At 23.5% G+C, this 19,808-nt stretch overlaps 1 protein-coding gene across 3 annotated transcripts; it reads right to left on the reverse strand.

Annotated features, from left to right (window-relative positions):
• Positions 1-1,982: 1,982 nt before the first annotated feature.
• On the reverse strand, positions 1,983-18,348 carry LOC112593435 (probable E3 ubiquitin-protein ligase RNF144A). Of its 3 annotated transcripts, XM_025337826.1 has the most exons (6): positions 17,663-17,871; positions 16,668-17,527; positions 5,586-5,748; positions 3,708-4,027; positions 3,378-3,630; positions 1,983-2,089 (listed from the first exon to the last, which is right to left on the reverse strand). In XM_025337826.1, exons 2-5 carry the CDS (start codon positions 17,370-17,372, stop codon positions 3,382-3,384), a joined length of 1,437 nt encoding a protein of 478 aa, XP_025193611.1. In that variant the 5' UTR covers positions 17,373-17,527; positions 17,663-17,871; the 3' UTR covers positions 1,983-2,089; positions 3,378-3,381. The 3 variants fall into 3 exon arrangements, with proteins under 3 accessions (XP_025193611.1, XP_025193613.1, XP_025193610.1); XM_025337828.1 differs by lacking the exons at positions 1,983-2,089; positions 17,663-17,871 and adding an exon at positions 18,134-18,348 and having other exon boundaries at positions 3,148-3,630; XM_025337825.1 differs by lacking the exon at positions 1,983-2,089 and having other exon boundaries at positions 3,148-3,630.
• Positions 18,349-19,808: the final 1,460 nt, after the last annotated feature.

Genomic DNA, 19,808 nt, shown 5'->3' on the forward strand with positions numbered 1-19,808 from the left:
GTTAATACTTATCTATTAAACTATTTATTATTAAAGAACGCATATGTTTTTAGGAGTACCGGATGGGTATTATGACTTTAAAGTGAAATTGTAGTAGATAGGTATAAGCCACGAGGTATACCAATAATTTTACTCCTTTAGTAACATTTGATCTTATACACACGTAATATAACATAAATAGAGCATAAAAATATTTTAAACACATTATGAAGGTACCTTACCTGCCTATAATGGTTATTAAAGGTCACTTCTCACTAAATATACTACATTCTGCATAGAATAATTAGCAAAAAGTTATGTATTTAATGAATTTTTTATGTAGAGAAAATCTATTTTGCAGGAGAACTGCATATGTATACAAACAGTTCATCTGGGTATCAATTTGTATCAAAGCAATAGGTAATTTCTGATTTTACGTGTCACCAAGACACAAAAAACACAAAAAACAACACCATAGACTGGTGACATCTTATTTACAAAGGCGCTGTCCGGATTGATTATTTAGAGATAGTTGTTTTTTTTTAATTAAAAAAAAAAAAAAATTAGCTAACTAATAGAAGAAATCAGATTAAATTTTTAATATTAATACTTTAGACTTGATAATAATTATGATAAAATAACACTGTTATTTATAATATGAAAATGTTTTGATGATAGATATTAAAAACAATAGCATCAAAATATGTTTGTTGTACTTACTTACAAACTACAGTAAATAATAAACAACTTTCTATGAGTGGCGGAGCTGACAAGTTCGTTTGGATTTTATGCCAGTAAATAATAAACAGTAAAAATAAATAAACAAACGAATATTATGCTTAAAAAAACATGGTTCATTAGCTTACAATATATGTTTTTACTCATTGCCCTTTAAGAGTTAAATTTTAAATAAAATCCCCCGCAAACTACAATTGATAGGTATAACAGAACAAAAAGTTACCATTGATTATCAACAAATCCATTACTTATACTTGTTATATCTAATTGTAACGATTACAGATAAAAGTTTACCTCATTTAGTCATTGATAAAAATGAAAAATAAAAATTCAAAATCACTTAGATTTTACTGATAAATGTCATAGGTTAAAACAAAAATACACTAGATAATAACATCCAATACTCATCTATTACTCTTAAGACTCCTGTCGATATTATATCTCATAAATATGCACATAAAAAGGAATATTAGGTATTGATTAATAAAATTACTTATGTAGGTAAAACATAGATTTAAAGAATATGTAAAATAACTTATAGAAAAATGATAATATTTATGATTTCCAAATAAGTAAATAAAAAAATCATATATTATAATCAAGGTGATTTAAGAAAGCTATCTGGCATCTGCCCATATCCTATACATTATACATAAAAATATAGTCATAATTATAAGTAAAAAAAGAAGTTGTAATAATAACATTCAGCACTGTAAATCCACCTAGGCAATATCTATAAATAGTAACAATATATACATTTGTTCTACAGTTCATATTTTGCGGCACAAGTTACCATTTTATAACAACTTTTAAATTAAGTCTAAAAAAATTAACATATATTTTTTAAACAAATATAATATAATATTAATTATATTCTTTTACAAGCACAATATTTTAATAATGCAAATTTAAAGACAGCATTTTTTGTGATCATCACATAGTTGAAAGGTATGTGTTTTAATATAAATATATTTATTTATATATGAATATATTTTTTTAAATATTATCACAGCGTTAAAACGGAAACAAATTAATCTAAACAATATATATAATTATGTATATAATAACATTAACTAATCACATATAATATTATAATTAGATCTAACAATTTTATAGAATTTAACATACATATTTTACATACATACAAAAATTAAATTAACTACAATGATCCAATAATTTGGGTAGTATTGTTTATTATATTACATTAGAGATCAATATAAAAAACAATTTAATTGGTCGAAACTCACGAGTTAAATTGAAAAAGTAATTAGAGTAGAGGACATTGTAAAAAACTAAATATATATGAAATCAATACAATTTTAAATATTTCTGATCACTGGCATTAACAATGGAATGAAATTTAAGTTTTCTTCTAGAAAAAAAAATACATAAACTTATAATTTATAAATATTAATTTACTCGATTAATTAAGTTAACAATGGTAGTAAATTTATACATATATGTATATATATATATATATATATATATATATAAATATGTTATAGTTATCAACAAAATACTAAGCTATTAGGTAATAGAATATTTCAATTTATTTTTTTGATAGTAATAAAAGTATAGATGATAATACAAAATAAATTAAATTTCGACCAAAAACTGAATAAATGAAAACAAATAATATTTTGAAAATTTTTTTGTTTGTTCGCTTAAAATTGTCCAATTATATTAAAATGTTTTATGTGTTTATTAATATAATTTACATTTTTATATATTAGCTATAATCAAAAAAACAATATCTTGCAATAATTAGGTTTATTAATTTTGTATTGTCTTCATTACTAGTTAATAATTATTATATTTAAGAAATATTTAAATTTTAATAACAAATTAGTGATTTTTATAACCTTAATAAACATGTTTTCGATAAATCTAATATTAATGATTTACAAATGTGACTTTTCTAAACAACATAATAATTTATTAAAAATCAATTTTAAATTAATTAATCCACTTTATTAAGTATCAACTATCTATAAAATAATTCTCAAAACAAGAAATTAAAAATATTGATTTTTTTTTTGTCATTAAATTAAAATACAATCTAAAGTTTGCTTTCGGAAATTTATAAACTAAATAATTGAAATTATTTTGGATAGTTTTAATTGATTATATAATATTATATATTAAATACTATACTTTATAAAACACAGATGTGCTAATTAAAAATAGGAAAGTAAAGACATATTCAAATGTTCAAGAGAAATCAATTTTTTTTTTTTTATCAATGTCAATTAAGATGAATTTAAAATGTTAAGGTAGATAATATATGTATAATGTATATACTATTTAGACATATATATAATAAAATTCTCAAAAAATGATATTATTTTTTGTACTTAGAAATAATGTATAGGTAAATAACTTTTAGGTTTTAAATACAATTAAGCAAGTAAAGACATACAAAAATACTTATTGTTTTTTACTAATATATTATTATTTATTAGTCGCACAAGTAAGGTAAATTTGTCTGTATATAAAATAGATAATAAAGATATTAATACAACTAATACATTATACTGTAAATAAACTTGATGACTAGGTGGCGTATAGTTAATTAACAATTATTGCATGATTATTGATTAATCAATCCATAACATTTAATATAAAAACAAAATTTATTTATTTGATGATGCATACTCAACTGGGTCAATTTGGTTCATCTATTATATCATCATCAGGGTCATCTAATTTTGATCCACTAGTACATACTCGACATTTACAACAAACTATACATGGAGCAGCTAGTAATAACAAAGGACTAGCAACAAGTAGCAGTATACCAAAGCCCGCGAATATACCAATCACTTGGGTACGATGCCATATCACGGAAGCTCTTGAATGACCCAATTTATTTTTACATGGACCTTTGTCATAATGTCTTAAAAGGAAATCATCCTGAAATATAAAAGTGTAATGATTAAATTATTGAAAAAATAAATTTTAATCATGCATATTAAAATTATTCAACTTACATCTAAAGAAGCAAGACAATACCAACAAAAGACATGTTTACATCTTTTACATAACATTTGAGCACAGCCTTCATCCTTTTCAATGGGCACACTACACATGGGACAACATTTAATTAAATCCGAATCAAATGTAGGCATGTCATGTGTAGTTGGAGGAGGGCATGGTTTTCCAGGATGCCATGTTGCTCGACATCCAGAACAAAATTCAGTTTGACAGGTAGGACATATTACACTATGTGGTCGTGAACGATCACCTACATCACAAACAGTTTCACACCCTGGTTTTGGACACCACATACGACTTTTATCCAATTCCACTTCTATCAATGAAAAAAAAAAAAATAATAAAACATTTTATTGATTTAGTTAGTTATCAAATTATTAATCAAAATACTATTTTCGAATAGAGATCCATTTTATTATCAAATACAAACGAGGAATAATATTTAAATAAAATTAAAATTTTAACTGAATTTTATTTACTCTGAGAAATATAAATATGAAATAAAAAAAACTTAAAATAAAAGTGACTCATTATTCATAAGTTCATTATTAAAATAATGTTTTCAGATACTTAAATTTAAATAAAGTTATTAACATTTTTCTTTAAATAAAATTAGAGTTAAATACATTATATTTTTTTAACAGATAAAAATAAATATTTATGTTTCAAATAAAAGATAAGCATTCCACTGTAAATTATAAATTATCACAATATCATTCAATGAATAAAAGTAAACTCGGGGCCCATTCTCATGAATTACTACTAAACAATAAAGCTTGCTTAGGAAACTTTTTTCCTCTGTTTATAAATTTTTAAATGTAGGTATATTGATATAAAGAATAAATAATTATAAGTCTTTATTTAATCAAAACAAAGAACAATAATAAGCAGTATTCACATTAAAAAAATGTGTAAACAGAGTTTTTCATCTTATATGTACCAGAAACACTTAATATTTCTGACCAATATCTTAATTTAAAATAAAATTTGCTGTAATAACTAATTAGCTATATTTTAGTACATATAAGATGAAACTACAATATAATACTATACTATCTTAATATTTTAATAAAAGTTTCTTGATGAAAAGATTTTTAATCTGAGGTTTAAAGTAAAAAATAAAGAGACTGAGCCTAATTTTAAAGTAAAAATAATTAATAGTATTAGATAGTGTTTAGCTTGGCTGAATTCAAACTAAGCTTGCAGACGTTATTTGAATGTAATGACTAATGGATAATAATGCTATATTAAAAATAATTTCCTAGGTTATTTTATAGATTCATGAAAAATCTGTCAATCAACTAATTATATCCAAGGTTGGTAAAATACTATCACAATGTGAGTAAATCAAACAAAGAGTAATTAATTATAATATTTCCACTTGATTGATCATTATAATTATAACTATATAGTTTAAACTCACTATTTAAATTTGTTTTAAGTTGTTTGCTAATGTAGTCTAGTGCATAAAAAATATATAGAGTGGAATACCCACTAATAATTAGTTGTACAGAACATTGATTACTTTGATATTTTCTTTTTTTTTTTTTTGAGAATTTTTAAAATTTAAAATTATTTATTATAAAATTAACTTTAAACATACAAAATATAACTTTGATATTAAGTTATTACTTACTACCTATTTATACTGCTATTCTCAATGTAAAGTTTAAACAGTGTCTAAAACATTACATAAAAAATAATATATATAAATTCTAATAATTCTATAACATTCTGTCTAAATACTCTAAAAAATTTTTTTAAGTATGATTTTATAATATATCAACATCACCATATATAGGAAAAAAACTTAGTTTATATTAATTATTATAAATTTTGATTATCTAAAATCAAATGTAATGTTTTTGACTTACCTTTATTAAGACGATATCTTTGATGTTTTTCAATTTCATCAATGCTGACCAATGCTTCTATTTCTTCTAATTGGATTATGCCTTGTTTTGGACATTGGGCATCAGGACAAGATATATTGTATGCACCTTGGTTGATTTCAAAATCTACATATGCTTTCACACACTATAAATAAACAAATTATAGAATTAATATTTATTTTATTTTTATTTTTTATGTATTCTATGAAAACTAAATATTAGCTATATTATAAAAAGCTTAATCAAATTTTTTTTAATTACAATAATACTTTTTTTATATTTTTGTAAAATTATTTATAGTAACAATTGAGTTTGATCTTTGAATAATAAAAACATATTTAATAAATAGTTTGATTAAATTCAAGGCTAATGAAATATAACACTGAAACCTGTTTGATATTCCTAATAAAAACATGGAAATTACAATAAACACTACTGAATTGAATTAACATTGTATACAAAGAAATTTTTTTTATTAATAAAATACTTGGACCAAGTAAACTAAAAATAAGTTAATTATAATTTTTTTTATTTATTTAAAAGTGTATACAATTTGTTCTCTAAGGAACAATAACAATATTTGATAACAGAATTTTTTTTTACATTTAATATTATTTGTAATGAGTATTTCAAATATTTAGTGTTAAGTTAATTTATAATCTTAATTATAAGTTAATAGTATTTGTTTGTTATTTAGTTCTCTTGAGAGAGAGTTGCTTGTGTAAAACACTGCAACATACTGCAATGTTTAACATTTTTTTATCAATAATTATGGGCTATGCCTATGATACAGTATCATACTCTAATTAAATATGCTCAACTGGTGATTGATATAATAAAATGTCTGGACTTAAAGGTTTTTTGAGAGTAATAAATTGATAATAATAAAAATATTAGGTATTACTAATTATATTTATATAAATAATGTTACATGGCTGATTTAACCAGATCTGATTTTCATACATGAATAATAAATAGACACTCTGATTTAGCTTTCAACTTAACATTTCATACATTAAAAAAACCAAACAGATGTACACCACAATACTGTTTCCAATATGCCACAATAGGATTGCCCAATCATGTTTAATTTTTACAAAAGATAGTTGATAACCAGAGTATATAACTCTAATAGTATCGGTAAAGCGCATACTCCATTCATAAAATAATTGGTAGAGTGCATACTGAATGATAACATTGATAACTGTAGTTATTTTAATAGTTTTACCGTATTCATTAACAACATTTTTCTAATTTTTTAATAAAATAATATACACCATTAATATAATTATGTCTAAAAATGAAACATTTAAATTTTTATAAATAAGTGATAGATTAAATAAGTCTGAACAACACAATTCATAAGCCATTAACTGCTTACATAAAATACTACTCAGAATCAATTTAAAAAAAAATACACAGTAGTATGACACATAGACATTAAATTTATTTTTTAATATTTTTCTAGTTTTTCAGACTTTGGATGGATTCAAAATGTAAATCAATTAATTTAATGTAAACATTTTACTATTGTTTATTCATTCACTAATATCCTTTGTATTTTTTTTTTTTCAAAAAACTGTGCATTTGTGGTGTTTATAAACAATTCATGAAAAATTGATACGTATCAAATATTGTCTCAAGACAATATTCTTTTTTTTATTTCATACATATTCGTGATATATCTCACAGCATCAGATATAAGCATACATTTAAGAGGAAGTGTTACCTACATGTGTTGTCTTTGTCTTACAAATGCGTAACATGGCAAATTTTACATTCAGCAGATCACGTTTAGCTCCGTTAGTTTAAAAATTATAGTGAATTGATCTCTTATAAAATTTAAAGGTAAGAATATTATTTAGACGACTTCGTGGGCTTTTTACAATATTTTAATTTTGAAACGTATAAATAATATTCTTACCTTTAAATTTTACAAGAGGTTAATTCACTCTAATTTTTAAATTAACGAAGCAAAACGTAATCTGTTAAGCATCCTAAGTATAAAACTTGGTATGTTATGCACTTGTAAGACGGAGAAAACACATGCGGATATCACGTCTTCTTAATAATGATACTAATGTATGAAAGAAAATATCCCGATTATCGATATAGAAGATCTTACGGTCTACTGCAGCCTCATATAAATCTAAACGATAAGTATTGTTTTACAAATGGAATACTATGAACAGACAAAATAGAACAATATTTGATATTAAAAATATATTAGATGTTATTCAAAAGGAAAATGTTTAACATCTCAATGATTTCATCATTTTTATTTGCTAGATTTGTGTGATTATGTCATAAAAAATAGATATAATTTGGAAAACCATTCTAAGCAAAACTTGGTCTATACCAGTGAATACTATTTTATCTAAAATCAATTAAGTGCAGGTGTTAAAATGTGCCCCAATGACTGTATCGGCACATTTATACTAAACGAGAATTTTGTGAGAGTTCAAGTAAAATCGAATTTAAATAAAAAACAACGAATATTTTGTTATAAACATGGCAAAATTGTAAGCTCATTGTACTCTCCAGCAAACATATTATACTTCAAAGTTATAGTACTTATACAAAAATGATAAGTGACAACAAATTCAATAAGATGTCATGAGATTATCTTAAAACTAAGTCATAAGACGTTATTGAACAAAAAATGAATTTTCATTGTTAACATCAAAGAAAACAAAACATTGCAATAAAATATAGATGCAGAAACTAATAAATACACAAATATACAACGTTTTACAACCGAGTATAACATTTAAGTATCTACTCTTAAACGAAAAAATCTATGAAAAGCATTTATATTATACGATTAGTACGCATAGCATTATAATGTTTTTATTTTTCAAACATATTTCAAAGTCAATAACGACTTAAAAAAATGTATCTATTCTTATTTAATTATATTTAGTAAATATATGAATTAATAGTTCATCCTTATAGACACAGAAAATATTATCATATTAATTAAATAAAGCTATTTGGTATAAAAAAAGTTAGAGAACGGCTATGGAGGTATTAACATATTTTTAAGATTTCTTACAATAAAATAAGTAAATAAAGCTGCATTTGGAACAGATTTTCAAATACGTTATGATTGTGTCTTATTTATTTTTTAATTTTAATAATTATTGTGTATTAATTAAATTTAACTATTTATTTCTAGTTCACCTTTAACATAAGTTGATTTATAATATATACTACACATAGCTATTTATTAATCACGTTTACTTTTAGTAGTTAAAAATTAGTATTATAATTATTAATATTGATGCCGGTCACACGACAACATTAAGATTAAATCATTAAAATGGATTTAATTAAACAAAAAACGGTTCTACCTGTAAATTTTACTTTCAACGTTTTTGATAATTTATCGTAATTCTTTTAACAGTCCCTGAAAATTTTTAATAGTGTTCTTTCAAAAATACTAACTAATCTAATATTCAATTTTTTTAGAAACTATGATAGTTAGCGACTAACAAGAACTCAAGTTACTCGAAACAGTATAATTAACAAATAACTATATTATAAATATCCCAGTCTGATCAGAATCTTAACTAGGTATGACCATATCATTTTATAATAGTAATATTAATTATTTCAATCAAATCATTATTTACCACTATAAATAATTAATGAAACAGATATATATATACACATAAACTTTTGACCAATATCATAGAAATATATATTATATTTGTATATTTATAAAGAATGAGTATATCTATAATGGAAAACATTAGAGGATGTGCTTTCGTATTAAAATTAAAATGAAGGAAGTTATCATTTGGATATCTATATTAAAAGATTTATTAAAACAGGATTTAATCGTTGGTAGAATGACGTAATGAATGGATTAACTGTTCTATCGTAAATGAAAATCTAGAAGTAGACCCCAACAAGATAGTTAAAGAAATGGAACAGAGCCTAAACACGAGTAATCTGTATTAAATCAAATTCGGTTTGGCCAGGGTCATTGTGACTTGTGGATAAATGATGCATAAAGATAATCCAGCGTGTGACTGTGTGGAATCGAAGGACAAACCATCAATAATATTATAATGGAATACCATGCGAGAAAATGAGTAAATTATTCATGTAACAACACTTAAGATAATGAAATATATCAAAGGTTTAAATTTGCTTTTAAAGTTGTAACTTAATAACTCATTTATAATATTAGATTACCATTATTACTACTTACTAATATAAATATATATAAGTAAATCTATTGTTAATATGCACCTGCAGTCATTGTTTATCTATTTATCTGCGCCAAAATATCGTATATCATTTGCTCATTAACACATCGAACAATACAAAGGTATAAAAAATATTGAAAAGTTATAAAGTTGTACATTTCATACTAAAGGAATTTTAAATACCAAATTCTTGTTTAACTTGATAATTTAATAGCTGTTATAATTCATAGCCAAATATAATGAACTACGTATATGTGTATTGAATATAGTATATAAAATTAAAAAATAATTAGTTTATTCAATTAAATTTTAAATAATAGTAATGATAATAAGTAATAACACATAGGTATACAAATACAATATACATATTATGATAAAAATTCTGTTTTTTGTAGTTCTGAGCACTCGTGTACATAATTTGTTTAATCCTGACGTAATACACGTTTATATCGTTAAATAGATACATCTACTTAATATTTTAAAATTGTACGTTACGATCGTCAATTTTAAACTGGAAGTTAGTAAACAACTTACGCTTTTGGGTACCTTAATCTCTCTCAGTTAAATCGCTAATACACAAATGATACATTACAACCCAAAAATTGAACGATGCACAATTGTTTCACAAAAAAACGTCAAAATGAACAATAGTGATGCACAAACGATTTATAGCCTAATACTATTAACATTCATTTATTTCATTATATGACTTTTTAATATTTGAATATAATATAATTAGTAAAATATTGTGCGATTTAGTTAAAAAATTATCATATAAGATGACAATAAATATGTTAAGAAGTCTTTTTAGTAGATATAAACTATAAAAATGCAATATACAATGAATTCATCATAAGTAATATTTGTATCTACATTTTATTAATTTCCCACAAAAGATTACAAACCGAAATTAAAAAATGCGGTTTTTGTCCACATTACTATTAACCTATTTCATATGCTTTTAAAACGATTTACCATTCTAAATCAATAACGATCAAAAATTAAGTTTGTTAAAATTATTATATTTTATTCATGAGAATATAATATAATATAAACTATTAAATAATGCATGATTATACAATATTCAAATAAATTAATAAATATTTTGATTATCATGGATATATATATTTTTTTAATTATAATAAAAACCTATTTCGTTTAAAAAAATGTATACTGTACATATCCGAAAATTGTATTACCCATTTCTGTAATCCTTATAAAAACTAATAAAAATTAAAGAATGACATTTTTAAAATACCAACTAGATTAAACATCTATTTGAAGCTTTTGAAGTACCCATTTACTATAAAAAATAATAGTAAAACTTATTTTAGTAAAGTCAATACATATTAATTGCTTAATATTTAAGATTTAATAAAATGTATTAAAGTATCGTTTCAAATTTGGTTCAAAACAAAATATATAAACATATTTAAAATACATTTTTGAAATCTATCCAGATTTTTTTTTTAATTTTATTATATTAAAAATGTATAACCTAACTATAAGTACCAATTGAATTTTAAAATTGGGGGCTGCAAGTTTTTTTAAAGAAAACCACGGGGATATTATTACTATATACCTATATTTTTTAAATTTTATTCTAAAAAACCAAACATATTTTTAATATATATTAAACGATTACCTAATATAAATAAAATGGTTTTAGAGTCTGTATACTAATATTATTATATCATATCCATGAAGTTGCTGGTTTGATGCAGAATACCCCATTATTACTATAATTTATGTTTTTAGAATCTTGGCGATAATTTATATTTTTTAAACAACTAATATCGTAACATAAATGAACAAAATTTGTACAAAATTATTTATAGACATGATTAATAATAACTAGGTTAATGAACTCAATGGATTAAAATATCAAAAGATTCAGTATAAATTGCACTTTATATTTAAAAAATATAAAAATCTATAAAGCGTAAATACTAAAATATTTTAAATGTAAGATACTAATAAATCAATACGTCGTACACTTAGAGTTTAAAAAATATTTGAAATAAAAATAAAAACCTAAATAAATATAATTATTAAAAAAATATCGAAAAAAGTTACTATAAAATTCCAAAAAAATACTTAACAAATTAAAATTGTTTGAAAATTGAATTCATTAGTATCCAATTCAAATTTTATGTTAAAGCTATATTTTATATTAAATTAAAAATATATATAATGCAATTTTCTACAAATTTATAGCCCTAGTAAAATAATAATATATTTATCCATAGTATTATCGTCGAAACATCATGAATATTTTATTTTATTTTTATAGTAGGTATTCTTTGGATAAAAAAAAATTGAATGATATATCAAAGACTCGAGAACATTAGTTTAAAATATTACCAATGTATAAAATAAATTAAGACGCAGTAAATATAGGTGTTATATAGCTTCCTCTCATAAATATATTATCTGACTTTATAGTGGAGTAATTACTATACTATATACTTTATTCAAATAAGACATATTTAATGAATTACCCTATACAATAGCTTTAATCGTATCACAGTTAATTCCACGATAATAAACTAACAAATTCAAATTACTAATAATCGACAAATAATTCAATAAATAACATCCATAAAACAATTTTATAAAAATAAATAAATATTAATGTTAAATATAAATTACGAAAAACGTAATTAAATTTTATTAATTAATCCTGTAATTAACTTGTAAAAAATATAATATTGTAGGAATAGTAACATTTCAAATTGTTCACAAACATTTTTTTTAACAATTAGTTTGCGGGACCTATATTTAAATATTTAGGTATAACAAACCAATATGATGAATCATAAGAAATGTTTTAGTAACTTAAAATTTAACTAACACGCTATGTTGCATGCAGTACACCAATGTCCAGTATTAGTAAAGGCCAATGAATGGTTTTCTATCATCTCACCATCACACTGCTTTGGTGTACCCTCCGCCTAGCTGAAACATTATTCTACTGTTTTGTGTAATATGATAGGCAGGTACTTATTACATATTAAACAATATAATAATATATTTAGTGTTGAAGTACCTACCTAAATAAATAGTAATAATTAGTAATTGACTTTACGTTTTTACATTTTAGTAATATCCAATGAGTACGTTCCACATTATATTGTTTGAAAATTAAATATGTTAAATATATAGGAAATAAATTTAAATATTCAATACTTGTTTTTAAATAATAGTGATGTCTTAAATATTAATAGTCCAAAATTGTTATATAAACATGGATTATAATTGTAATATCTTATGAATGTACTTTATAAAATTGTTAACATTTATCTTTTACTTATAAGTGAATAAATAAAATTTTAACTAAAAAAAAAATTAAACTGGTTATGAGAATATAACTATACAACGGTATAGTTCTACAAATATAAGTACTTAAGACCGGTTTTACAGAATAATTTTTCTATAAATTACGCTATGAATATTTATTATTTAATAATATTAAATTAATAATATATTAATACCAAATAATGTCATAAATATAAAGTTACATTAACAGAGATCCCATAAATTGCCTCCACAATATTTGAAGTGTTTATTAAGATTTAATTATAGAGTAATTCATAAAAATGCTTGTTTATTTATTCGTAAATAAACAAAAAACTTGGAAGCATTAGGTAAACTACATTATTATTTTCTGAGAACAATTAAGAAAAAAAACACAACGTAACACTAGAGTGCTTGTAATTTCATATCAATGGGGTTGATATTAAAAAATTAGCCAAGTAATAAATTTAGTATTCAAATTTTAAAGCGATCTAAATGAAATGTGCATTTGTCTGAGTAGCACACTTGTAAGCGTGTAAACCAACTGAAACATACCAATACCTAATTAAACAAATAATTATGAAACAGACCTACGCCATATATACAAGGGAGTCCTTGTCGGGGATAAAAACATGAAGCTGTCAAACTTCTCATACTTCGTCACAATTTTTTTTTTAATAAAGTTACAGCGATATTAATGTTTTATAAATTAATGAAACGCGAAATTTTTATGATTTTTATGATACTATTGAGTGTATTAGAATATTTGGGGGAGATTTGATATGTATCTACACTAATATTTCAATTCTAAACTACAGTCTATAGAGCCTCAAGTTGGCTATTAATTTATTTTAATAGGGCCCAGGACTTACTCTAAAATTTCTTCGGCTAAAGCTTTTATTTTGAGTTATCAATATATAGATGGGTTTATAAAAGGTAAAGTTATTAAGATAGCAGTATTAATCTATAATTTATAATACAAGATAACATTATAAATAAAACTCGATCGAAAATTGAATTACTTTAACGTAGAAGCATTTATTTTTAATTGTAATTATTTATGATTTGATTGGAATTTTATTCAACACTCTCATACCTACAGACATGAAAAATACTTCTAATATATATATATAGTTATAGTAATAGGTGGTATATAATTTATTTTTTTATTAAAAAATGAATTATGACACTGGAAATATAAAAATAGATTTATTTTTTTCCAAAGACTATATAATACATAACTAATAAAGCTATTACTAATTTTAGTAAGCTAAGATATTCAAAAAATAAAAATAATTCCATAGGTATTTTATCATTCTAGAACATAAACATATCCTACTTCATTATTTTAAATAGATGATAGGTATATTTAAATATTATATGAGTTTCTAAAATGCAAACGTATACTCGCATTACACTGCCTTTCTAAAAATGTATGATAAATTTGTCATACACCTACTGATAAAATCAAAAATGTTATATTATTTTTTAATGATCTTATCGTCATATTTATATTAAAAATACTTTGGTGTATGATTATATCAGTCATAATTTTTCAATGTTTAATATAAATTAAAATAATTTATTTTTTTGAAATCAGAATAATACAATTATTTTATCAAATTAATAATATTAAACGGAAAATAATATGTTTGGTTTTTATTATAAGATAAAAATCTTAAATCTTTATTTAATAGAGAAAAAATTTTAAGTTAATTTAGCATAAATATTTTAATAACTTCTACTATTATTTAATTTAGTACGAGTTTTTAAATAATGTTTATCTATAAAATTAGATAAATACGTTTTAGGAATGTAATAAAATTAATTGTAATTTTATAGTGAGTTAAAAATAACTGCAATGTTCCTTGATTAAGCTACAATAATCAAAATTATGTAGCATGATAGCATGATATCCAGATGTAATTTAAGTTTTCATAACTAAAGATAATTTGATCAGTATCATTTTATTACAATTTAAGCTTCCAAGTATAATATTTTAGGTAATGTAACTTTAAAAATGTATAGCTCAACTGAAAAATAATCATTGTAAAGGTAATGACAATATTAATAATAAATAAATGTATAATTATAATGACTTATGAATAGTTGGAGGTTCATAGTTAATGTAACATTGTTTTCAGGATATATGTAGGTACTAAATAAATAAATATAAAATTAAAAATGCATACCTACAACTTGTACACTATAATTTTATAAATTAAGTAGGTAATTTACACATTATGTTATTTATTCAATATTATATAACAATGAATTATATATGAATTATTGTACACATCACCTTTTGTCTAAGTTTCTTTTAAAATGAAAAATGAATTTGCGTTATGTCTATTTATAATAGAAAGTAATTTAAATTTAACTTTCCTATTTGATGTAGCCAAGATATATCAAAGCAAAAAAAAAAAAAAATGTAAGATTATCCATATCTTAAAAGAATGCAATAAAAAATTTTTAAAAATCAAACTACTTTTGTTAATAGTAAACAAAAAATACCAAACAATATAGTGTTTTATCTAGTAAGCTCCATTTTTTCATTTCATAATGAATTCATTTAAATTATGATTTATTGAATGCTTAATTAAACTTAAATTTTTTAGATATATTTAAGGAGTATTATATGATGATAAAAACTTTTATTTTTTAATTTTGATGTAGCTATTCAATATTCAAACAAGTAATTTTTCAATTATTAAAATATTTATACTAAGAATAAAAGTCCTTAAAAATGGTTTAACAAAAATATAAAATAGAAGCAATATTGGATCTAGTGTATACTGTACTTAGATTATTTTAATAAATTATAAATTTAGATAGATAAATATCTATGAAACAGTAAAATTATCAAGTCACGGTAGCTTCCATAAATTCTAAACACATATCATTAACCTATTATTCCTAATATACAAATTAAAATAACTCAAAAATTACTCTTTTAAATTTTGACACACTAAAATAAAAAAAAAAAAAATAAATCCACTAAATAATTTACAGTAATAAAGAACACTTCTCATTTAAAAAACAGAAGTTTGAATCTTCATAGAACACTTTTAATGTAGGTATAACAAAAATCTCATTTTTGAAAATATGGACTTAAAGTATATTTAATAATTCAAATAATCAAATTTTGAATAACTGAATTTTTGAAGAAGAAAAAAAGAAATGAACATGCTTGGTGAATAGCTTTATATAATACATATATAAGCACCTATACATAGTTTATTTTAAACTTGTTGCATTAGAAATTATCAATTGACTAGGTATACAAATTATTTCAACACTTGGAAAGTTGATTAAATTAATATTAATATTTCACTTCAAAAATATGATCAACTAATCATAATTTATGAAACATATTTAAAATAAAATTATACCTAGTTTAATATATGCAAGTACTTTAAATGGCATTCATAATATGGGTAATGTAAAAGGATAAAGGAACTTTCACTCAATTTTTCTGATAAATAACATTTATCATTTGAAATTAGGTAAAAAGGTTAGCATAATTTTAAAAATATAATATGTAACTCACTTCAATACAATAGGAGCAGCCACATTGTTGAAGTGTCCAAGAATTTTTTACAGGAACTTCATTTAAACATACTTTACAAAGTACAATAGGTTGATCTCTATGTGTTACAAAACTTGATGTTGATCCTAATGAATATCTAGATGAAGATGCAGCCAAAGACAAAACACTACTACATCTTGAACATACAGCAGTGTCTCGTAATCGATTTATTGGTTTAATTCCTGCAGGCCGATTTAATACTACATTAGATAATGTTACCATAGTATTGTATTTGCGAATTGGTTCATCATTCCGTATACATTCTAAATGTGACCAACTTTCTGCTGAACCAGGTTGATTTAAAGATGAAGATGAGGATGACTTGCCCCTGGCCAAAGTGACCAGGGACCGTAAACTGGGCATTATTAAATCTATTTTACTTTTGCTCCATTTTCGTAGTTTTCTGGCAGCATCTTCATCATCAATTGATGATTCATTATTCAGTAGCACTTCTTCTTCTCTTTCCCAACTACGTCTATTTTTTTTAGGTAAATCGACATCACTTTTAGACGGTTTCTCTTCCAAACCATTTTGGCCTGAGAGCACAGTGATACGATGAGACTTAGGACGCAGGAACGGATCACGTTCTAATATTATCTCGTGACCATCTTCATCATCATCCCGCAAAGAGTGAGTACGTTCATAAGTAACAGCGGTCTTCTTCATATCGCCGGTCGACGTGACCGCCAATCCGTCGACCGATCAGTTAGGGCTGATGGATAATTGTTTGTCATTTTCCGTGAACAATAAATTCAACTACATTTTTTAACACTTGGATGAAATTTATTGTATACCTAATGTTGTTTAACTTTAACCTTCATCTAGAAAACAATACAAAACACTGACTAAGTAGTAATTCAGGAAGTATTTAAATCGATTATCATAAAAATTGTTACAATTAATTAAAGCGATTGTCGTTTTAATCATTATTGTGTTTTTTTGTTTTATTTTGTTACCTGATAGTGTTGAATTTCGTGACCCCCTTTACTTTGAAAACAAGTTTATTAACGTCTCAACCTATTATTTGGGTTACGACTTTAATAGTAGGTCATTTAGTCATTATTTTATGAACGATCGATAACGTGATATTGAAAATTCTTGTACACAAAATACACAATAGAACTGGTGATAAATTTTCACAAAACGAGAACATTTTTATAGTTTTTATCAGATGAATACGACCAATCAGCCGATTTGACAGATGGCCACACCGACATGCACGCCAATATACGAAAATAAACCGGTGACAGGTTGACAAACATCGAGTGCGTTGTTTTTTAAAATATTTTTTTTTACTATATTTTACAAAATAATAACGATGTAGGTACAATTTAATATTACGATAAACGATAAACCTATTCACTAAAGGTACAGTCTTGAATACAAATCCTATAAATAAATAGTATTACCATTAACCACCAACTCACCGATATTATCGAAAGACACGAATACGTTCTATACAAACATTCCGAATTAAATGCGGTTGCCGTGAATGCATTTATAATATTCGCGCGAGTATGTTTTAATTTACTAGACGTCCTCAAATAATAATTACATTTTTACCAAACGATATAAAATGCGTTAATTTTATTCGTTGTAACGCTACCGTACACACACAACACACTGGCCACGCACAAACTAACAAGACTCTATGGATTATACTGAACTGCATCTGGCCATGAAATAATATTATCGTCTAGTGAATACAGGTTTTTTGTTCACTCGCGACTCGTTGCGCATTTCTCACAGATAGGTATACGTTTTTTACGTCCTGTACACCTATACCAAAACGTCTCGTTTCATGTAATAAAATATCCATAACCATAAATCGTATGTATAAATAATTTTTCCGCCAGTCAAGCCATGCAATTAAGAAGTTCGATTTACTATTGTTGAATTCAATAATGTGTGTTTTTTTTTTCAAAAGGAATAGCCAAGTTGCGTACCGTATTAAAGTGCTATGGTTAACTTTAGGTCCTCGTTTTGTGTGGAGTATAAAAATATAATTTAACCCTCAATGAAATCTGTCAAAATTGTAACAAAATGGAAAAATAATTTTTTAATAGTTACCTATTCGAGTTGTCATCAATGAACGCATTTAATTATTTAAATAATGAAATAACATTTTTAATCATAGTTTTAATTTATAATAGCTGAACAATCGACTTAAAATTTATTACGACCATAGAATAAAATTATAACTAAATATTATTTTTTTTTTGTATTCAGGATAATAATTTTAGATTATATTTAACCACACAGATATCACCAATTTTTTTTTTTTTTTTTAATTTCTTTTTAATAATGCAACTTACTCAAACTCAACTACCTTCGACTAAAATATTTTTTTTTTAGTTTGGTAACGTTTTTTGTAATAGGCATCGCGTTACATTATTATGTAATAAACAACGGTTTTTAATGGGACCCTCAGCATTCAATTTATTTATACGTACACGGATACATGGTAGTATAGTACCCGCAGTTCTGTCGTTATACTAGTTATTTACTATCTTGCTTTGTTTTTTCTAACAAACTACATTATTTTACACCTATAAGTTACAAGGCTAACAAATATACAATAAATGTAATTTCTTGATTTCTGTTTGTTTTTAACTTAAAAACACACGATTCAAAATTGATTCTAAAAAAAATAATGTATTTAACAATTAATAATAATTTAACAGAATTAAACTTAATTACGTATTAGAAAAACAAAGGAATTCTAAATTCTTCTTACAATAATATTTGTTATCTTTAAAAACAATTTGTAAAAAAAAAAAAAAACGATAAAAATCACGCAACAATTAAATTGCATTTATGATTAATTTATTTTTATATTTTATTATACTGAAATGTAAACAAGCCGAATTATTTGTGTTTCCTCTATAATTTGTGTAGCGTAGATTATAGTATAAAATCTGTTGTAACGAAAAAAAATCATACATCACATTGTTTGTTCAACTCGGTTTTTTAGTTTACTTCCAATCTTGGACATTATATGAAGAATCTAGACTGTAGTCTGTGACATCTAATAAGAACTTTAACAAGGATGATTAATTAACTCAATCTTGCATTCCATCAATAATTTTAAGTATTTTGAAA

This window comes from Melanaphis sacchari, unplaced genomic scaffold, assembly GCF_002803265.2.
Source record: "Melanaphis sacchari strain LSU unplaced genomic scaffold, SCAv2.0 Contig2046_pilon_pilon, whole genome shotgun sequence".
NCBI classification, from domain to species: Eukaryota; Metazoa; Arthropoda; class Insecta; order Hemiptera; family Aphididae; genus Melanaphis; species Melanaphis sacchari.